This window comes from Festucalex cinctus, chromosome 19 (assembly GCF_051991245.1).
Source record: "Festucalex cinctus isolate MCC-2025b chromosome 19, RoL_Fcin_1.0, whole genome shotgun sequence".
In the NCBI taxonomy this organism is placed as follows: domain Eukaryota; kingdom Metazoa; phylum Chordata; class Actinopteri; order Syngnathiformes; family Syngnathidae; genus Festucalex; species Festucalex cinctus.
In genome coordinates this window covers 20,214,979-20,238,839 of record NC_135429.1, presented here as the reverse complement: position 1 = coordinate 20,238,839, position 23,861 = coordinate 20,214,979, and the positions used below count along the sequence as shown (strand labels likewise).

Below are 23,861 nucleotides of genomic sequence, written 5' to 3'. Positions count from 1 at the left end.
TATTGTCCATAGAGGCGATCAAAAAAAAAAAAAAAAACTAAATAAAAAATACGTATGTTTGGATCAGTCTGATACCAGTGAACATATTGAGTGGTGGAAAGTAAAAGAATATTCATAAATGACTTAGTTATCACACTTACAATGAGTTTGCAATTTTTGCAAAAATACCGTAAGTGAGGCATTTTTTTTTTTTTTATGCCTCAAGGACTAGGTGGCGCTGTATTTATAACTGAATTTTGTCATAGAGATACTTTCAGGCCTTGACTATAAATATACATTTCAAGTATGGGATTTTTTGGAGCATGTACCTGGGAGTTATTCAGCATAGCCTTCATTCACGATATTGCTTTTAATGTCCATAGAGGCTATCAAAAATACATAAAACTAAATAACAAAAATATGTATGTTTGGTTAGGTCTGATGCCAGTGAATATTTTGAGTGGTGGAAAGTAAAAGAATATTCCTAAATGATTTAGTTATCACACTGAGAATGAGTTTACATTTTTTGTACAAAATACCGTAAGGGGGGTATTTTTTTTTCATGCCTCAAGGGCTAGGTGGCGCTGCATATATAACTGAATGTTGTCATAGAGATACCTTCAGGCCTTGACGATAAACATACATGTCAATTTTGGGATATTTTGGAGCGTGTATCGGGGAGTTATTAAGCATATCCTTTTTCAGTGCGAAACACACATTTTGATGCCCCGCCCTCATCATATAGTATTTCCAAAAGTCAAGATTTTTGCGTCTGTTGTTGGCTCAGGTCTTGGCATGGTCCAGGTCAAGTCATAAGTCAGTCGGATAAAACGTGTAGGAGAAGTGGGCAAAAGTATGCCCCCTGAAAATGTGCAAAAATCGTCAAAAATGGGACATTCAAAAATTCGTAGCTCACTTCCTGTTCATTTTAGCATATGGGTCCAAGAGACTTTTTTGTAGGTCTTTGGCTCCCTCATACACCTAAAAATTTTCGTAGATCTTGCTTAAACGTACAATCGGGGCTACTTCGTCAAACCTCAAAACTGGCGTTTTCTTGGCGAACAGTGCTTAGCCACGCCCACAGTGATTCGCGAAAACTCACAAACTTCGTGTTGTGACATCATGAAGGCCGAAACCCTCATCTCAGCAAATATGAGGTAGGTCCTGTTAACGTGTTTGGAGAAAAACGTAGAAGAAAATTCGTAAGAAAAAAAATTGCCACTAGGTGGCGCTATCAGTAAGATGAAATATAAGTTCGTAGATGTCTTTAGGGCTGGACTCTCATCAAATGTGTGAAATTTTGAGAAGATAGGATCATTTCGGTCAAGTTCATGCAGCTTTTATTGTCACGAAAAATCTTCAGACTTTGCGTCACAGTAGCGGCCACGCCCTTTGGCGAAAAGTTACAATATTCAGTGTGGGGCATGATCAACATCTTAAGGCTTTTCTGACCAATTTTCAAATGGATCCTTTCAACAAGCTCAGCACAGTAGCTAAAAACGTAAAGTATGACATTTATTGTTACCACTAGGTGGCGCGATATGCATAGCTGAATTTTATCATATAGATGTTTTCAGGCCGTGACTATTACGTTGCCTGAGAAGTTTGAGATTTTTTGGAGCTTGAACATGGGAGTTATTAACTCATTAGCTCCCAAAAACGTATAAATACGTCATATGGTAAATGTTTTAAGTGTCCCAAAGACGTACTTATACATTTTTACTTTTACATTTTTTTTTTAAATGCCTCAGCATAGAGAAGTCTTTAATGCAGTCTCTCTACTGCAGAAAATGGTTGAGTGGCAGCAGAGTATAAGAGATCAACCAGGCCATGTTAAAACAAGCTGATTTCCCCACAGTTCTAAGCAGAATTGAGAAAAACGATGAAACTTAGCCATGTTCTATTGCTAATTGCTGCACAGTGGAAACAGATAGGAATATACTTTTTTTTCCCCCCTGATAAAAGAAGAGACTTTAATCTCTCTTTTGGTATGTTCCATATTTTTATAGCAATAGAACATAATATTTCGCGGGCCTTGAAAAATCAGTCAAAATCCAGGAAAACGGTCGCTGCTCGGGCCCTAACTAGAGCTGCGAGCAGCTATAAAGGGCCCTCGCAGCCCGGGCCACATTGGGGTATTTGCACGTTGGGGTACTTGCACGTTGGGGTACTCGCACATTGGGGTACTGGCACATTAGGAGCAAAATTTCTTTTAACATGGCATGATAAACCTTTACATGTGGATTTTTTTTGCTAAGTCTGATGTGTGTGTCAAGCTCAATGGGTTTTGGTGATTGTTAAGATCTGCAAAAATCAGCGTCCTTTTTTATTTTTAGGGAATGAGTTGACCTGATTGGTATTTTTTGCAAAAGTATATATACCCATCATTGCTCGTACTCATTGCACGATGTTGCTTTTATTGCGAAGAGAGGCTATCAAAAATAAATAAAACAAAATTAAAAAGTGCATATGTTTGGATCGGTCTGATACCAGTGAACATCTTGAGTAGTGGAAAAAGTAAAAGAATATTCATAAATGACTTAGTTATTACACTTACAATGAGTTCACAAATTTTGTACAAAATACCGTAAGTGGGGTTGTTTTTTTTTTGTTTTTTTTTTTTATGCCTCAAGGACGAGATGGCGCTGTATTTATAACTGAATTTTGTCATAGAGATACCTTCACGCCTTGACTATAAATATACATGGCAAGTTTGGGATTTTTTGAAGTATGTACCGGGGAGTTATTAAGGCAAGGCAAGGCAAGGTAAGGCAAGTTTATTTGTATAGCACATTTCATACACAAGGCAACTCAATGTGCTTTACACGAGGAAAGACAACACATAAGCATCAAAAAACAGTAGTTAACATTCAGAGGAAGAAAAATAAATAAAAATAGGTTACAAACTAACAATCTTAAAACATTATTCAACAAACTTTTAAAAATTTAACATAAAAAAGTTTAAAATGATAATGATAAAAATAAAACTAAAAATAAAAATAATAATTAAAAAAACACTTAATTAAAGCTGTTTAAAAGTCCCTAATCAAAGGTATAAGAAAAAAGCAAAGTTTTTAACCTGGATTTACAAGCATTTACACTCGGGGCTGACTTCACTTCTGTTGGTAGCCTATTCCATCTGTGTGCAGCGTAATAGCTAAATGCAGCTTCACCATGTTTGCTTCGAACTCTGGGTTCCACTAGTTGGCCCGAGTCTGTAGATCTCAGAGCCCTGCTGGGTTTGTACTCAATCAGCATTTCTTGGATATATTCAGGACCCAAACCATTTAGTGATTTTTCGACGAGTAGCAGAACTTTAAAATCGATTCTACAGCTGACAGGGAGCCAGTGTAAATCCTTAAGTACTGGAGTAATATGTTCTGATCTTTTTGTTTTGGTCAGAACTCGAGCTGCAGCGTTCTGAATGAGCTGCAATTGTCTCATGTTCTTTTGAGAGAGTCCAGTCAGAAGACCGTTACAGTAATCTAGTCTGCTGGAGATAAAAGCATGGATAAGCTTCTCTTGGTCTGCTTGAAGCATGCAGTCCTTCAGTCTGGATATGTTTTTCAGCTGGTAAAAGGCTGTTTTAGTGATGAATTTTAATATGATTGCTGAAGGTCAGACCTGAGTCTATTAGTACCCCAAGATTTCGAACTTGGTCTTTAGTTTCTAAAGACAGTGACTCAAGCTGTTTTTTAACAGCAATCCTCTTTTCTTTATTGCCGAAAACAATGAGCTCCGTTTTGTTTTCGTTCAGCTGAAGGAAATTTTGGTTCATCCAGTTGTTAACTTGCTCTAGAGAATGACACAATGCGTTAATATAACTGCTGTCATTTGGGGACATTGATAAATACAGTTGTGTGTCATCTGTATAACTATGATAGTCAACATCGGTGTTCTGAAGCATTTGACCCAAAGGTAACATATACAGACTGAACAACAGGGGTCCAAGGACTGACCCTTGAGGGACCCCACATGTCATGGCCTTTCGATCAGATTCAAAATTTCCAATGGTCACAAAGTAACTCCTTTTCTGCAAGTAGGACCTGAACCATTTAAGGACTGTTCCATTTAACCCCACCCAAGTTTCCAGCCTGTCTAACAGTATATTATGATCAATCGTGTCAAATGCTGCACTGAGGTCCAACAAGACGAGCACTGATACCTTCCCTGCATCAGTGCTCAATCTTATATCATTCAGTACTTTAATCAGAGCTGTTTCTGTACTGTGATGAGGTCGGAAACCTGACTGGAATTTATCCAAAAGTCCGTTTAAGCTCAAAAAATTGCTGAGTTGATTAAAAACCACTTTTTCAACTATTTTAGTTACGAAGGGAAAGTTTGCGATTGGTCTATAATTTGCTAGCAGGGAGACATCCAGTGTTCTCTTTTTTAGAATGGGCTTGACGGCGGCTACTTTCAGACATTTAGGAAGTTCACCTGATTGAAGTGAGCAATTTATTATTTGTTGTAAATCGATCTGAACAGATTTCACAATGGTTTTGAAAAAGCTTGATTAAGCATATCCTTCATTCACGATACTGCTTTTAATGTCCATAGAGGCTATCAAAAATACATAAAACTAAATAACAAAAATATGTATGTTTGGTTAGGTCTGATGCCAGTGAATATTTTGAGTGGTGGAAAGTAAAAGAATATTCATAAATGATTTAGTTATCACACTGAGAATGAGTTTACATTTTTTGTACAAAATACCGTAAGGGGGGTATTTTTTTTTCATGCCTCAAGGGCTAGGTGGCGCTGCATATATAACTGAATGTTGTCATAGAGATACCTTCAGGCCTTGACGATAAACATACATGTCAATTTTGGGATATTTTGGAGCGTGTATCGGGGAGTTATTAAGCATATCCTTTTTCAGTGCGAAACACACATTTTGATGCCCCGCCCTCATCATATAGTATTTCCAAAAGTCAAGATTTTTGCGTCTGTTGTTGGCTCAGGTCTTGGCATGGTCCAGGTCAAGTCATAAGTCAGTCGGATAAAACGTGTAGGAGAAGTGGGCAAAAGTATGCCCCCTGAAAATGTGCAAAAATCGTCAAAAATGGGACATTCAAAAATTCGTAGCTCACTTCCTGTTCATTTTAGCATATGGGTCCAAGAGACTTTTTTGTAGGTCTTTGGCTCCCTCATACACCTAAAAATTTTCGTAGATCTTGCTTAAACGTACAATCGGGGCTACTTCGTCAAACCTCAAAACTGGCGTTTTCTTGGCGAACAGTGCTTAGCCACGCCCACAGTGATTCGCGAAAACTCACAAACTTCGTGTTGTGACATCATGAAGGCCGAAACCCTCATCTCAGCAAATATGAGGTAGGTCCTGTTAACGTGTTTGGAGAAAAACGTAGAAGAAAATTCGTAAGAAAAAAAATTGCCACTAGGTGGCGCTATCAGTAAGATGAAATATAAGTTCGTAGATGTCTTTAGGGCTGGACTCTCATCAAATGTGTGAAATTTTGAGAAGATAGGATCATTTCGGTCAAGTTCATGCAGCTTTTATTGTCACGAAAAATCTTCAGACTTTGCGTCACAGTAGCGGCCACGCCCTTTGGCGAAAAGTTACAATATTCAGTGTGGGGCATGATCAACATCTTAAGGCTTTTCTGACCAATTTTCAAATGGATCCTTTCAACAAGCTCAGCACAGTAGCTAAAAACGTAAAGTATGACATTTATTGTTACCACTAGGTGGCGCGATATGCATAGCTGAATTTTATCATATAGATGTTTTCAGGCCGTGACTATTACGTTGCCTGAGAAGTTTGAGATTTTTTGGAGCTTGAACATGGGAGTTATTAACTCATTAGCTCCCAAAAACGTATAAATACGTCATATGGTAAATGTTTTAAGTGTCCCAAAGACGTACTTATACATTTTTACTTTTACATTTTTTTTTTAAATGCCTCAGCATAGAGAAGTCTTTAATGCAGTCTCTCTACTGCAGAAAATGGTTGAGTGGCAGCAGAGTATAAGAGATCAACCAGGCCATGTTAAAACAAGCTGATTTCCCCACAGTTCTAAGCAGAATTGAGAAAAACGATGAAACTTAGCCATGTTCTATTGCTAATTGCTGCACAGTGGAAACAGATAGGAATATACTTTTTTTTCCCCCCTGATAAAAGAAGAGACTTTAATCTCTCTTTTGGTATGTTCCATATTTTTATAGCAATAGAACATAATATTTCGCGGGCCTTGAAAAATCAGTCAAAATCCAGGAAAACGGTCGCTGCTCGGGCCCTAACTAGAGCTGCGAGCAGCTATAAAGGGCCCTCGCAGCCCGGGCCACATTGGGGTATTTGCACGTTGGGGTACTTGCACGTTGGGGTACTCGCACATTGGGGTACTGGCACATTAGGAGCAAAATTTCTTTTAACATGGCATGATAAACCTTTACATGTGGATTTTTTTTGCTAAGTCTGATGTGTGTGTCAAGCTCAATGGGTTTTGGTGATTGTTAAGATCTGCAAAAATCAGCGTCCTTTTTTATTTTTAGGGAATGAGTTGACCTGATTGGTATTTTTTGCAAAAGTATATATACCCATCATTGCTCGTACTCATTGCACGATGTTGCTTTTATTGCGAAGAGAGGCTATCAAAAATAAATAAAACAAAATTAAAAAGTACATATGTTTGGATCGGTCTGATACCAGTGAACATCTTGAGTAGTGGAAAAAGTAAAAGAATATTCATAAATGACTTAGTTATTACACTTACAATGAGTTCACAAATTTTGTACAAAATACCGTAAGTGGGGTTGTTTTTTTTTTTTTTTTTTTTTTTATGCCTCAAGGACGAGATGGCGCTGTATTTATAACTGAATTTTGTCATAGAGATACCTTCACGCCTTGACTATAAATATACATGGCAAGTTTGGGATTTTTTGAAGTATGTACCGGGGAGTTATTAAGGCAAGGCAAGGCAAGGTAAGGCAAGTTTATTTGTATAGCACATTTCATACACAAGGCAACTCAATGTGCTTTACACGAGGAAAGACAACACATAAGCATCAAAAAACAGTAGTTAACATTCAGAGGAAGAAAAATAAATAAAAATAGGTTACAAACTAACAATCTTAAAACATTATTCAACAAACTTTTAAAAATTTAACATAAAAAAGTTTAAAATGATAATGATAAAAATAAAACTAAAAATAAAAATAATAATTAAAAAAACACTTAATTAAAGCTGTTTAAAAGTCCCTAATCAAAGGTATAAGAAAAAAGCAAAGTTTTTAACCTGGATTTACAAGCATTTACACTCGGGGCTGACTTCACTTCTGTTGGTAGCCTATTCCATCTGTGTGCAGCGTAATAGCTAAATGCAGCTTCACCATGTTTGCTTCGAACTCTGGGTTCCACTAGTTGGCCCGAGTCTGTAGATCTCAGAGCCCTGCTGGGTTTGTACTCAATCAGCATTTCTTGGATATATTCAGGACCCAAACCATTTAGTGATTTTTCGACGAGTAGCAGAACTTTAAAATCGATTCTACAGCTGACAGGGAGCCAGTGTAAATCCTTAAGTACTGGAGTAATATGTTCTGATCTTTTTGTTTTGGTCAGAACTCGAGCTGCAGCGTTCTGAATGAGCTGCAATTGTCTCATGTTCTTTTGAGAGAGTCCAGTCAGAAGACCGTTACAGTAATCTAGTCTGCTGGAGATAAAAGCATGGATAAGCTTCTCTTGGTCTGCTTGAAGCATGCAGTCCTTCAGTCTGGATATGTTTTTCAGCTGGTAAAAGGCTGTTTTAGTGATGAATTTTAATATGATTGCTGAAGGTCAGACCTGAGTCTATTAGTACCCCAAGATTTCGAACTTGGTCTTTAGTTTCTAAAGACAGTGACTCAAGCTGTTTTTTAACAGCAATCCTCTTTTCTTTATTGCCGAAAACAATGAGCTCCGTTTTGTTTTCGTTCAGCTGAAGGAAATTTTGGTTCATCCAGTTGTTAACTTGCTCTAGAGAATGACACAATGCGTTAATATAACTGCTGTCATTTGGGGACATTGATAAATACAGTTGTGTGTCATCTGTATAACTATGATAGTCAACATCGGTGTTCTGAAGCATTTGACCCAAAGGTAACATATACAGACTGAACAACAGGGGTCCAAGGACTGACCCTTGAGGGACCCCACATGTCATGGCCTTTCGATCAGATTCAAAATTTCCAATGGTCACAAAGTAACTCCTTTTCTGCAAGTAGGACCTGAACCATTTAAGGACTGTTCCATTTAACCCCACCCAAGTTTCCAGCCTGTCTAACAGTATATTATGATCAATCGTGTCAAATGCTGCACTGAGGTCCAACAAGACGAGCACTGATACCTTCCCTGCATCAGTGCTCAATCTTATATCATTCAGTACTTTAATCAGAGCTGTTTCTGTACTGTGATGAGGTCGGAAACCTGACTGGAATTTATCCAAAAGTCCGTTTAAGCTCAAAAAATTGCTGAGTTGATTAAAAACCACTTTTTCAACTATTTTAGTTACGAAGGGAAAGTTTGCGATTGGTCTATAATTTGCTAGCAGGGAGACATCCAGTGTTCTCTTTTTTAGAATGGGCTTGACGGCGGCTACTTTCAGACATTTAGGAAGTTCACCTGATTGAAGTGAGCAATTTATTATTTGTTGTAAATCGATCTGAACAGATTTCACAATGGTTTTGAAAAAGCTTGATTAAGCATATCCTTCATTCACGATACTGCTTTTAACGTCCATAGAGGCTATCAAAAATAAATAAAACTAAATAAAAAATACGTATGTTTGGATAGGTCTGATGCCAGTAAACATTTTGAGTGGTGGAAAGTAAAAGAATATTCATAAATGACTTAGTTATCACACTGAGAATGAGTTTACAATTTTTGTAAAAATACCGTAAGTGGGGTATTTTTTTTTCATGCTTCAAGGGCTAGGTGGCGCTGCATATATAACTGAATGTTGTCATATAGATAGCTTCAGGCCTTGACTATAAAAATACATGTCAAATTTGGGATTTTTTGGAGCATGTACCGGGGAGTTATTAAGCATATCCTTTTTCAGTGCGAAACACAAAATTTGATGCTCCGCCCTCATCATATAGTATTCCGAAAAGTCAAGAGTTTTCCCACTGTCGTTGGCTCAGGTCTTGACATGGTCAAGGTCACGTCTGAAGTCAGTCGGATGAAACGTGTAGGAGAAGTGGGCAAAAGTATGCCCCCTGTAAATGTGCTAAAATCGTAAAATATGGGACATTCAAAAATTCGTAGCTCACTTCCTGTTCATTTTAGCATATGGGTTCAAGAGACGTTTTTTGTAGGTCTTGGGATTTGTATTTTTTGTAAAAGTATATATACACATCATCGCTCGTACTCATTGCACAATGTTGCTGTTATTGTTTATAGAGGCTATCAAAAATAAATAAAACTAAATAAAAAATACGTATGTTTGGATAGGTCTGATGCCAGTGAACATTTTGAATGGTGGAAAGTAAAAGAATATTCATAAATGACTTAGTTATCGCACTTAGAATGAGTTTACAATTTTTGTAAAAATACCGTAAGTGGGGTATTTTTTTTTCATGCCTCAAGGGCTAGGTGGCGCTACATAGATAACCGAATGTTGTCATAGAAATAGCTTCAGGCCTTGACTATGAACATACATGTCAAGTCTGGGATTTTTTGGAGCATGTACCGGGGAGTTATTAAGCATATCCTTTTTCAGTGCGAAACACAAATTTTGATGACTCGCCCTCATCATATAGTATTTTGAAAAGTAAAAATTTTTTCCCCCTGTCGTTGGCTCAGGTCTTGACATGGTCAAGGTCAAGTCTGAAGTCAGTCGGATGAAACGTGTAGGAGAAGTGGGCAAAAGTATGCTCCCTGTGAATGTGCTAAAAGCACACATTCAAAAATTCGTAGCTCGCTTCCTGTTAATTTTAGCACATGGGTCCAAGAGACTTTTTTGTAGGTCTTGGGCTCCCTCATACACCTAAAAATGTCCAAAGATCTTGCTTAAACGTACAAGCGGGGCTGCTTAGTTAAAAATTTCTAGGGGGCGCTATTGAGTCATTTTTGTAAAAATAGCACAATACATGATAAAATATTACTCATTTTACCAGGCCAGATGTGTGTGCCAAGTTTCATGAGTTTCTGTGCATGTTTAGACCCTCAAAATCGGCGTTGTTTTCTTGGCGAAGAGTCCTTAGCCACGCCCACAGCGTTTCGCGAAAACTCACAAACTTCGTGTTGTGACATCATGAAGTCCAAAACCCTCTTCTGAGCAAATATGAGGTAGGTCCAGTTAACGTGTTTGGAGAAAAACGTTGAAGAAAATTCGTAAGAAAAAAAATTGCCACTAGGTGCCGCTATAAGTAAGATGAAATATAAGTATGTGTGAAATTTTGAGAAGATAGGATCATCTGGGTCAAGTTAACGCAACTTTTATTGTCACGAAAAATCTTCAGACTTTGCGGCACCGTAACGGCCACGCCCTTTGGCGAAAAGTTATAATATTCGGTGTGGGGCATGATCAACATCTTAAAGCTTTTCTGACCAATTTTCAACTGGATCCATTCAGCGAGCTCGGCACAGTAGCTAAAAACGTAAAGTATGACACTTATTGTCACCACTAGGTGGCGCTAAATGTATAAGTGAATTTTATTATATAGATGTTTTCAGGCCGTGACTATTAAGTTGCATGAGAAGTTTGAGATTTTTTGGAGCTTGTACATGGGAGTTATTAACTCTTTGACTGCCAGCCGTTTTCGGAAAAGGTAACACCTATACTGCCAGCTGATTCACAGAATTTTACCGATCTTTCAAGCTCCACAGAAAATGTTGTGTTAGGACTATGGAAACGCGGATACTACCAAATGAAAGATTGAAGTCTCATCTTTCATCTAAATAAAAAGTCTACCTTATTCGGATCCTCAGTAATCAACAATAGAAAACACCTTCGTTTCACCCAAATCCTCGTTTTCTTCCAAAATACGGAGAAATCAAGCTTTCAAGCCAGCACCCCCCGCGACCCTTGTGAGGAATAAGCGGTCAAGAAAATGGATGGATGGATGGATGGATGGATGGATGGATGGATTTGAATGGGATAGTCTAATCACTTTGCATAGGGCCACGGACTTCCGACTTCCAGGTTTCACACCTCAGCGTCGTTTCCGGCCACTGATGGCCGCGTTCCAACACTCGCACCCCCAACCCTGCGGCCCCCCACCCATGCACTCCAGCCCAAGGGCGTCTCAGCTCTCTGAAATGTTTCGCACAATTGAGACAGACAGATTACACACTCGCACCCGTCGACGGGAACACGCAACCGAGGGGCACATAGGCGGAAGTGAAAGTACTGGGACGCGGCCCACACGTCGCAAACAGGAAACGGAAACAAAGCTGACGTGAAGTCCAGAAAGTGGCATATACCCCATTAGCGCTAGCGATGTTTTATAAACGTATTTAAATATACAATGCGTGTAATTCTTCATGTTGTGGTTTTAGTTTTTCAGTAAACTCCAATTGTGGTTTCATTTAATAGTTTAAAAGACTGCAGAATTACATACTAGCCTGCAACGTTGCAATGCTAGCAACATAAGGCAACCATGTGTCGCCTTGGCCTGTTGTTGGCAGCCGGGTGACCAGAATATGGAATGACTTTTCAGCCTAATTAAGGCTAGTTTACATTTATCTGGCTTTTCTCCTTGTAATCTAACTAGAGAACACCTGGCACCCTTAAACAAAAAATAACAGCGCTCAAAACTGTTCATTGGCCTGAATGAACTTGTTCCACAGGCAACACCAAGCCCGAAATAGTTTCTCATCGGATCTGCACAATTCATGGAGGTGATCTATTTGAGTTTCAAAACGGCGAATTTCGCCGGAAGGTGAGATATTTTCATTCCTGTGTTCTACAACTTCATTGGTGCGATTGGGACGGAGCTCTTGGACACACTGTCGAGTGATACTTCGACAGCGAGGACGTCAGTGAGTTTGATGATGAAGTATTTTTTGATGAAAATTGCAGTGTTGCACCCTGAAAGTGAATGAGACAGTCGAGAGGTACAAGTTCATTTTGAGTGAAACCAGAGCGCCAAGTTTCTCTCAAGATCTCTCGTACAGCTTTGACGGAGCTTACAGGGTTCCTGCTGGGTCTTAATAAGTCGGAAAAGCATTGAATTTACGAATTTGGAAATAATACCTTAAAGTCTTGAAAAAGTGTTGAACTTTGTTTGTTACGTGTCTTAAATTTGATGGTATATGTGACTTCTCCCTAGGGATGAACAATTAAGCTAATTTATGCCTCCACGTTTGCTCTCGCGTTGATGACCGGAGTAGATCACATGATCTACGCGAGCCATGAATTTGAAGTGCCGCGTAGCTCGTGGCCGGCTGCGGTGCACACGTCGCCAATCCTTGCACGCCGTAGATGGTGGGGCGTAGCTCGCTCGTGATTGGTCCGTTCGATGGCGTATTCGTTTTTTTTTTCCTCCCCTTTGGAGATAAAATCAGAGAGGACAGACTTAGATGGTTTGGACATGTCCAGACTAGAGATAGTGACTATATTGGAAGAAGGATGCTGAGTTTTCAAATGCCAGGCAGAAGATCGAGAGGAAGACCAAAGAGGAGGTTTATGGATGTAGTTAAAGAGGACATGAAGGTAGTTAGTGTGAGAGCAGAGGATGCAGAGGACAACTGATTCGCTGTGGCGACTCCTGAAGGGAAAAGCCGAAAGAAGAAGAAGAAGATTAAATGGCCTTATTTCAAGTAAATTCAATCTTTTTTTGTTTTTTAAAAGCATAAAGCACCATTGAAACAGAGCATCAAATGTCAGTTTATTTGTACTTTAAGTTGACTGCCAAGCAGGTAGATGGCACCATTTTTAATTGCATTTAGTTTGACTCAGCCTGGGATCGAACCCACAAACTCTGAGTCTGAGGGTAGACACTCTACCACTAGACCACTAAATGGATTGCCTGTTCACTGGAAAGAAGGGAAATGAGCTTAGTAAGTATGACAAAACCAGGAAATAGCAATAAAATGCTACAAGACTGTCTCAGAAAATTAGAATATTGTGATAGTCCTTTATTTTCTGTAATGCAATTAAAAAAAAAAAAAAATGTCATAAATTCTGGATTCACTTGGAAACAGTTTGCAGGTGATTAGTTGAATAGCCTATTGGTATACTTTTTCAGGATATTTTAATATTTTGAGATAGGATATTTGAGTTTTGTTTAAGCTGTAAGCCATAATCAGCAATATTAAAATAATAAAAGGCTTGCAATATTTCAGTTGATTTGTAATGAATCCTGAATCTATGACTTTAAAAAAAAAAAATTGCATTACAGAAAATAAAGGACTTTATCACAATATTCTAATTTTCTGAGACAGTCTTATATGTTGTAGGGCTGTGCAATTAATCAAAATTCAATTACAATTTCAATTACTACTCCACAATATACAAAATTAGTATAATTGTAAAAAAAAAAAAAAAGAGAACAGATTAAGACAAATTTTGAATTGTTTAAATTTATACATTTGCACCTTTATTTTAAATTTTAAAATAACTATTCAATTTAGTTTCATCCAAAGGGAACTTGCATAATTATAATGTCAGAGATTTCTATTTGTCTGAATATTGTTTTTTACGTTTAAACATTTTCTTGTTTTCTACCCCAAAAAATGATCTTCCTAATCGTGTTTTCAATTATTACCAAAATAATTGTGATGAACATTTTCTTCATAATTGAGCAGCCCTACTATATTGCACTTTTGTTTGATTGTTTATAATTTCCATTTATCTTGTTAGTACATTCTGCAAAATCGTAAAATAAGAAAAATAAATTTATGAAACCCCAGTTCAGGCCCTTTGATGTTGGTTAGTCAACGTAAAATGTGGAAAATATTTGTCGTAAGCTCCTTAAAACTCGCTGTTAACACACAAGGCTAATAAGTATCTTAAAATAAGCAGAATGATATCTGACAATCTTAAAAATAACTTTTACAGCATTTTAGCTTATTGTGCATACAAATTAACCAATTTTAAGATTTGCAAACTAAGTGAGAAATAAGACACATAATCTTAAAACAAGATTAATAATCTTGGAAATTCTGCTCTTGCATAGTATATCATTCTCAAAACAAGCTAAAATATTGGCTTACTTACCGTTCTTTGAGCAACTTCAGATGTTGAACGAAGTTTGAAATTGTTGCCTCGCCATCAGTGATCTAATCTTGGACATATTGCAATTCTTTTTTTTTGTTGACCACCGCATAGTTTTTGGACCCAAAAACTAGTGGTGCAACGGGTCACAAAAGTCACGGATCTGATTGTTTAAAAATAAATAAATAAATAAAAACTAAAATCAGATAAATCGAACTTTGTCTTAATTTATTTTTAGAAATGTTTTTGCCCATTATTAATATTTTTTTAAATATATAAACTCAAAATGGTTAGGATTTAGGAATACAACTTTAAGTGCAATATAAGGCAAGATACATAATTATCATCACCATCATCATCATTTTCATTTATTTCAGGCAATAGTGTACAGTTGAACACATCAGCAACAAGTCGTACTGTAGTTTCATAATTTGAACAGGAAAAAACACATGGTACATGTATAAAATAACAAGGGCACAGGCTGCATCTTGCAGTTGGTAAGTTAATGTCAGTCAGTGTCAGTGGTTAATATACTTAATATACTTTATATAAGAATAATAACAACAACAACAATAATAATAATAATAATAATAATAATAATAATAATAATAATAATAGTTAAAATGTCTAATTTATGTTCCAAACAAATCTCACTACATTTAAGATAAGACTTATCACCTAAAAAGTAACTTATTTTTAGACAACTTGCATCTATTATAATGCTAATGATAATAATTTAATTAGAAATAAGACAAATATTCGTGATAAGATGTAGTGTTTTTGCATTGGAATAAAACATTAAAGGAGTTGTTCACCCCCAAAATTACTTTTTTTTTTCTATTGATTACTTGTGCCATGGAGACTTGAGTTACTGTACAATCTTTTTTTTGTATTTGCCACATTCCTAAGACAAAAATTTGATTCGAAAAAACTACCTCCATCCATTACAACAGAAACCAAATGCAATGTGCGTTTGATATTATAGGAATCCAATGGTTTCATGGTGAGTTAAACAAATTCTTCACAAACAGCTATTCAAGTCATCTGGTGAAAATTCTTCCATTTTTAATATTGCAATATATATATCGCAATATATCGCAGACCACAAAAAAATTGCAATGTCAGTTTTAGCCATAGTCTTTGCCGGCATAAGCTAGCAAAGTGCCGGCATAAGCTAGCAAAGGGCATGATAAACAATAACATAACTAGCAAACATCAAGGCAGCTGGTGACCCACGGACAGCAGCCGGGTAAGTCGCGTGGCACAACAATTTAGGAGAGGATACGAAAAGACTATACCTTCATTAGCAGATAAAAGGCAACCACGGTAGCAAAAGCATCGGTTACGAAACTGCAATAGAAGAGGGTCGAGAAACGACCCCCCTCATCCATGAGGCGCAGAAATTCTCACGAAAAAGGGAACGAATCTCCCGTGTCCATCAAAAAACAAGAAAATACACATAGCAGTCACAGCCAAGAGGGGCGGGGGCAGACACCCGCAGCCCCGATCAACAAGATCACAGGCCACCAGCAACGGGCAAGAACAATGGTGAGTGAACCACGCGAGAAGGTCAAAGAGACTGTGTTCCGGTTCCTGTCCCATCTTATACATGGGGATGATGTCAACCGGAACTATGGACTACATGTCCTTTTTTGGATTATTACTCGAGTGACGCATGCGTGTGGGGGATTTCCGTGCTTTTAAGTACCGCCAACTGGCGGTCGAGAGGGACGAAATAGAACTTTAAACGCATTTTTCTCAAAAGGAAGGATTGCAACCTGGCAACATTGAAATTGCTGTAACTTTGTCAATTTTTTTGTCAGGATTATCTAACCGCAACTGTTCAATAACACGGGTTATTTCCGCTCACAACTGCTCTTCTTTTTCCACACGGTCCATTTAGCGGGTGCTCAACAACACAGGGCTCCGCTTTGAACGCACCAGGAGAGTTATGCACGGTTGAGTTCCGAATCGGCCTGGACCAGGTTGAGTGTACGTGGGGAAAGGGGAGGCCGAAACGAGGCGGCAGAGGCAAGCGAGGGAGGGGCACGACGGTCGGGCCTCTAAAATGCCTATTTTACAGCCAAATGCCGAGACGTGTACATGTGCTACATGTGTAGTGGTAAACTGCACAAATTGTGAGTTTAAAGGCTGTGGACGAACATTTCATATGTAACAATGATTCAAAACATTAAAAGAAATTGGGAAAGATTAAAGAAAAATATGATTTTTTTTTTAAGATGAAAGAAAAAGAGGGTACACACTGTCCACTTAGTGCCCATGCCCTATTTTAAGAGCATACTAGTCTGTCTAATCTGCTGTATTTTTTTTTTTTAAATGCAGCAACTTTTAAAAAAAATATATATATTTTCAGTTATTGTTGTTAAATATATGTATATATATATATATATATATATATATATATATATATATATATATATATATATATATATATATACAGTGGCATGAAAAAGTATCTGAACCTTTTGGAATTTCTCACATTTCTGCCTAAAATCACCATCAAACATGATCTGATCTTTGTCAAAATCACACAGATGAAACAACAGTGTCTGCTTTAACTAAAACCACCCAAACATTTACAGGTTTTCATATTTTAACAAGGATAGCATGCAAACAATGACAGAAGGGGGGAAGAATAAGTAACTGAACCATCACATTTAATATTTTGTGGCCCCCCTTTGGCAGCAATAACTTCAACCGGACGCTTCCTGTAGCTGCAGATCAGTCTGGCACATCGATCAGGACTGATCTTGGCCCATTCTTCTTTACAAAACTGCTGTAGTTCAGTCAGATTCCTGGGATGTCTGGCATGAATCGCTGTCTTGAGGTCATGCCACAGCATCTCAATGGGGTTCAAGTCTGGACTTTGACTTGGCCACTCCAGAACGTGTATTTTGTTCTTCTGAAACCATTTTGATGTCGATTTGCTTCTGTGTTTTGGATCATTGTCTTGTTGCAGCATCCATCCTCTTTTTAGCTTCAACTGTCTGACAGACGGCCTCAGGTTTTCCTGCAAAACATCCTGATAAACTTTTGAATTCATTTTTCCATGAATGATTTCAAGTTGTCCAGGCCCTGAGGAAGCAAAACAGCCCCAAACCATGATGCACCCTCCACCATGCTTCGCGGTGGGGATGAGGTGTTGATGTTGGTGAGCTGTTCCATTTTTCCTCCACACATGACGATGTGTGTTCCTCCCAAACAATTCAACTTTGGCTTCATCAGTCCACAAAATATTTTGCCAAAACTTCTGTAGAGTGCCCAAGTGCCTTTTTTGCGAACATTAAACGAGCCACAATGTTTTTTTTAGACAGCAGTGGCTTCCTCCGTGGAGTCCTCCCATGAACACCATTCTTGGCCAATGTTTTACATATAGTTGATGCATGCACAGAGATATTGGACTGTGCCAGTGATCTCTGTAAGTCTTTAGCAGACACTCTAGGGTTATGTTTTACCTCTTTGAGTGGTCTGCGCTGAACTCTTGGCGTCATCTTTGGTGGGCGGCCACTCCTTGGGAGAGAAGTAACAGTGCCAAACTCTCTCCATTTGTACACAACTTCGCTGACTGTTGATTGATGAACATCCAGACTTTTAGAGATGGTTTTGTATCCTTTGCCAGTTTTATACATACCAACAATTCTTGATAGCAGATCTTCCGACAGCTCTTTTGAGCGAGTCATGGTGCACATCAGACAATGCTTCTCATCAAGACAATTCTAACCAGGTGTGTGTTTTATAGTGGGCAGGGAAGCTTTAAGCCACTCATCAGTGATTGGGCACACACCTGACTTAAATTGTTTGGTAAAAATTGGTTTCAATTGCTCTTTAAGTATCCTTAGGCAGAGGGTTCAATTACTTATTCCTCCCCCTTCTGTCATTGTTTGCATGCTATCCTTGTTAAAATATGAAAACCTGTAAATGTTTGGGTGGTTTTAGTTAAAGCAGACACTGTTGTTTCATCTGTGTGATTTTGACAAAGATCAGATCACGTTTGATGGTGATTTTAGGCAGAAATGTGAAAAATTCCAAAAGGTTCAGATTCTTTTTCATGCCACTGTATATATATATATGTATATATGTTGTTGGCGGCACGGTAGTCGAGTGGTTAGCACGTCCGCTTCCCAGTTCTGAGGTCTCCGGTTCGAGTCCAGGCTCGGACCTTCCTGGGTGGAGTTTGCATGTTCTCCCCGTGCCCGCGTGGGTCTTCTCCGGGTACTCCGGTCTCCTCCCACATTCCAAAGACATGCATGGCAGGTTAATTGGGCGCTCCGAATTGTCCCTAGGTGTGCGTGTGAGTGTGGATGGTTGTTCGTCTCTGTGTGCCCTGCGATTGGTTGGCAACCAGTCCAGGGTGTCCCCTGCCTACTGCCCAGAGCCAGCTGAGATAGGCGCCAGCAGCCCCCGCGACCCTTGTGAGGAATAAGCGGTCAAGAAAATGGATGGATGGATATATGTTGTTAAGAATATACAAAATATACAAAGAATGCTGATTTCATTTTTAATGTCGATAAGAATAAACGTAAAACCACCAGCAAAATGTGAAACCGTTGCACCCCTAGTATTTACATATTTTAAAGAAAATTAAGTGGAAAATAAAAATATGTGACTATTTCAATTTCAATTTTTTATTTTTTTTTGTAGACACAGGTCTGATTTTGTGAAAACATCACATCGCACATAAATCGTGTACACAATTATAAGGCAACTTGTATTTTGGCCGATTAATTTTAATACTGAGAAATGAATGCGTAACCTTTACAAAATTTGTGCTTTAGTGGCATGGAAAAGCAACACAGATTTACATGTCCTCTTCCTTACCGTCTCAGCTTTAAAGAATGAGCACTGATATCATCAACTGGTATGAATTAAATTAATGGCTTTACCTCAGCATAGTGAAGATATAACGAGGACTGGCAGCATCTTTGCCTCCATTGATGCGAGTGCCAAACTGACCAAGTGGCTGCAGGATGTTCACATTGTTACTGCCCACAAAGTTTTGAGCTAAGTTGACAATTGTCATCATGAGCGCTTGCTGAAAAGAAAAGTGGGTGATGAATGCTTAGTACAAGAACTAAGTGACAAATAATATGACTCAATTAAATCACATCTACAGTATTTCTTATTTGTGCTGATTAGCACTTTCTGGTTCCAACAAGACAGACACACACATGTGTGGCACACATGGAACATGAACAGATTGAAAACTAAAGCATAGGTTTTATAAAATAATTGAACTTTTATAAAACACCTCTGCTCGCATTTGCTATGATTTTGATTGCTATTAATAGATCTAAGTTAACTGTACCTCTCCATGATGATAAGCAGACATCTCTGCTACTGAACCAGCCAGCTGTGCAACTTTCACCTCCCTCTTGTCATTCCTCTTTAAGCAAGTGAAAAGCACTTTTCTTTGGCCAGGCTTTAAACCTAAATAACCAAAACATAATATATATCCAGATTAGTTGCAGGCAAACAAACAAAAAATGAGTCACTGGGAAACATTTAAATTATTTAAAGATAGAAGAAGAGCTGCCAACCTATAGAAATTTGCCCACCTGAACAATTTATCTGAATTTTTATATTTTTAAAATACCTTCATGAACATTACAGCAGGAGTGCGTGCAGGAGAGTGTTCATAGACAACTTTAATATTTGGTGCCCTAACTACTTAACATTTCTGTTTAATCATTGCACTAAAATGATGATGTCCATACTGTCTTGTTTTGTTTGTTTGCTGTTATCAACTTGATTTATATATATATATATATATATATATATATATATATATATATATATATATATATATATATATATATATATATATATATATATATATATATATATATACCAAGTTGATAACAGCAAACAAACAAAACAGTATGGACAGTATGGAGTATTAACATTTTCTTAACTCAAGAATTATGGTTGTACACACGCTTTGGGGTCGGTGAGCATCGAGCGAGAGGGCAGAAAAAAAAAAAGCATCGGCTAGCATCACGTTGAATGACACAAGCACGCTCGTGCAGCACTGATATATACAGTATATCCCAACTGGAGTAATCATGCGCTTGGTGATCAGCACACGGACTTCTGTATTATACCCACCCAGCATTTTTCGGTCTAAAATACGTCTAATAGACGTCTAAATGGTGCTTAGAAGTCTAGTCTAAAAACCGTTTACAAATGGTCTAAAAGTGAAAGTTTTTTAGACGTCTACATCGAGACGTCTATTAGACGTCATATATAGTAACAATACAGCAAATGTCAAAAAGTGATTGATTGCCCCCCCCCCCCCCCCCCCATAAATAGTCCTTTGAAGTAAGCCCCGCCCCCTTCCGGCATCTTAGCCAATCAGAACCCGTTATTTTGAATTAAGCCCTACCCACTTGCCACCTTCTCAACCAATCAGAAGCCTTCTGTCAAAATTGATTGATGACATTCTACACCCCCCTCCCCACCCCCCTCATCGTCTTAACCAATCAGAGATCGGAAGCCACCCCTCTCATCGTCTTAACCAATCAGAGGCCGGAAGACGGCTTCTGTCAAAAATGATTGATGACATTCTGTTTCCCACAACATCAAACACATGTTTTCCGGTCCCCCCACCCCCTTTAACAAACATAGGGTTCCGGTCACCCCCCACCGATTGTATACGTACTTCCTTTGAAACCCCCAAACAGTAGCTTTGTTGTTTTCCGGTCCCCCCACCTTCAACAAACAAATGATTCCGGTCACCCCCCACCGATTGTCTACGTCAGGCATGTCAAACATACGGCCCGCGGGCCGGACCCGGCCCGTTGGATGATTTTATCCGGCCCGTCATAAATTTCTGAGTATATAAAAAAAAAAAGCGAGTCAATAGCTCATTTATATCAAAAGTTATGATTTTTTTAAATAAATACAAACCAAATGCTCGCTCCGGCCGCTAGAGGGCAGTAAAAGAGCTCACGTCCAGCATGCGGCACTGACACGAGTTCGTACCAGGAAATAAACATTCGCAACGTGATGTGTCCAACTAGAAATTAACCGGTAAGCTTGCTTCACCATTCACCACTACTACTAAACAAGTTATCGGTCAACACACCCTTCCCAAAATGGCACTGTCAAAAAAAAGAAAAGTGGACACGGAGTGCAGGGTTTTCCAGGAAAAATGGACTGAGAATTATTTATTCACAGAAGTGAATGCAAAACCAGTGTGCTTGGTTTGTAATCAGCAAGTTGCAGTGTTCAAAGAGTTTAATATTCGGCGCCACTACGAGACTCATCATAAAGACAAGTATGACGACTTGAAAGGACAAATAAGAAAAGACGAGATAAACAAATTGGTCACTCGTCTGAAGAAACAGCAGTCTGCTTTTACGCGCAGCCGCGATATCGCTGATGGGGCTGTAAGAGCCAGCTACATTATTGCCAACGAGCTGGTGCAGGCATCCAAGCCATTTGCTGATGGGGAGTTTGTAAAAACATGCATGCTGAAGGCTGCAGAAGTCGTGTGCCCTGAAAAGAGACTGGCCTTTGCCAATATTAGTCTAACGAGGAACACTGTCGCAGATCGGGTGACAGAACTCTCAAGTGACTTGAGCAGCCAATTGCAAGAGAAAAACAAATCATTTATCGCATTTTCAATTGCAATAGATGAGAGCACCGATGTCACAGATATTGCTCAACTGGCCATATTCATTAGAGGTGTTGATGAAACTTTGACCATCACCGAGGAGCTGCTTGAATTGGTGCCCATGAATGACACCACGACAGCAGATGACATTTTCAGCGCTCTCGTTGGAGCGCTGGACAAGGTGGAGGCGGACTGGTCCCGTGCTGTGAGCCTGGCGACCGACGGTGCGCCATCAATGGTGGGGAGAAAGGCAGGCGTTGCCACAAAATTCCGTGACAAAGTACAGACCGCAAATGGAGGACAGGAGTTTTGGGCATTTCACTGTATTTTGCACCAGGAGGCGTTATGTTGCAAAACACTGCAAATGAACCATGTTATGAGCGTGGTTGTGAAAACTGTCAATTTCATCAGAGCTCGCGGTCTAAATCACCGCCAGTTTGACTCATTTCTCAGTGATCATGACATTCATGCTGGCCTACCATACCACACTGACGTGCGCTGGTTAAGCAGAGGTGCAGTACTCAAGCGCTTCTTTGAGCTCGAGGCGAAATTGGACAGTTCATGGAGAAGAACGCCCAGTAAAGGAACTTCAATGCAAGGAATGGGTGCAGGATCTTGCCTTCATGGTTGATATTACGCAACACTTGAATACACCTAACACTACATTGCAGGGCCGTAATAGAGTTGTCACTCAATATTACGACAGCATAAGTGCGTTCAAAATGAAACTGTCGCTGTGGGAGACGCAGCTATCCAGCGGTGACACCACGCACTTCTCATGTCTCACAGCTGTGCGTCCGAAGGCACCGGATCGTCCCGATTTGGATAAATATAAAGACAACATAACAGATTTGCTGCGAGAGTTTGAGCGGAGGTTTCAGGTTTTCAGTGAACTTGAGAACAAATTCGGCTTTTTTCGCTCGCCATTTACAGTGAAGCCCTCTGATGTGCCAGCTGACATTCAGCTCGAGCTTATTGACTTGCAGTGCGATTCCGCTATGAAGGATAAATTTGGGTCCGTGGGATTGGATACGTTTTATCAGTATCTTGTGCCAGGTTACCCCAAATTAACAGCCATGGCTGCAAACGTTCTCTCCATGTTTGGGACTACTTATCTTTGTGAACAGGTTTTCTCCGTGATGAACAATAATAAAACAAAGCAGCGCTCAAGGTTAACAAATGAACACTTGAATCACATTGTTAAATGTGCTGCTACTCAGGATTTGAAACCTGATATCGACGCACTTGTAAAGGCAAAAAGATGCCAAGTTTCAGGAGCCAGCAGCAGCAAGTAGACTGCAGGAGTGCAGTGAGAGAGAGAAAAAAGTGTGATGACACGACATTTGTTTGCACTCATGAATACAGATCATTAAAAATAAGATTAATCTGGTTTCATATTAAAGACAATTAATATTGTGCAGTATATTCTCAGCTTCAGTAGGCCCAGCCTAGTAGTTTGAGCTGATGTAGTATAATCTTATTGCCCATGCACTGCTAAAACTTTTCTTTTGTATTTTTATTTATTATTATATATTTTTATTTATTATTATTTCAAAGCAGTATGACAATTAAGGCAAAACATTTTTTTTCATAGCTCCCACTTGAGTTTGTTTAGTGTGGTGAGTTGGTTCAGGTGTAAAACTGCATTCACTCAACTGTTAAAATAAACCAGTTGTTAACACATTCAATGCCAAACATGAAAATCATTTTTTTTCTCCATTGTTTGTGAATAAATGTGTTGTGCTTAGAAAAGATCCCTTGTCATCCGTGATTATAATATGTAGGGTGGGCTACAAATGTAGGCTGAATGATAAAGCATAGTACTGAAAAACAAAACTAAATAGTTGGAGTTGACATTCTTTTACTGATCCGGCCCACCTGAGAACAGAAAGTCTGGATCCGGCCCCAGAGCCAAACTGAGTTTGACATGCCTGGTCTACGTACTTCCTTTGAACCCCCAAACAGTAGCTTTGTTGTCTGAGAGGAAACTCTATCAGCTGATAAAAAACTTTTTTTTTATCTTACAGGAAGGATCCTACCAGCTTTTGAAGTATTATGGGGAAAACGAGCCCTTGTATTCATGAAATTTT

General features: G+C 38.8%; 1 protein-coding gene and 1 pseudogene across 2 annotated transcripts in view; one reads left to right on the top strand and one right to left on the bottom strand.

Annotated features, from left to right (window-relative positions):
* top2b (DNA topoisomerase II beta) overlaps positions 1–23,861 on the bottom strand; it is a 724,731-nt gene that overhangs the window by 342,010 nt on the left and 358,860 nt on the right. For both annotated transcript variants that reach the window (XM_077506321.1, XM_077506322.1), the window contains exons 19-20: positions 19,462–19,583; positions 19,040–19,188 (exon numbers count right to left, since the gene is read on the bottom strand). In XM_077506321.1, coding sequence (XP_077362447.1) covers positions 19,040–19,188; positions 19,462–19,583 — 271 coding nt within the window. The remainder of the gene's footprint in view (positions 1–19,039; positions 19,189–19,461; positions 19,584–23,861) is intronic.
* Positions 21,070–23,692, top strand: LOC144007526 (general transcription factor II-I repeat domain-containing protein 2A pseudogene; annotated as a pseudogene).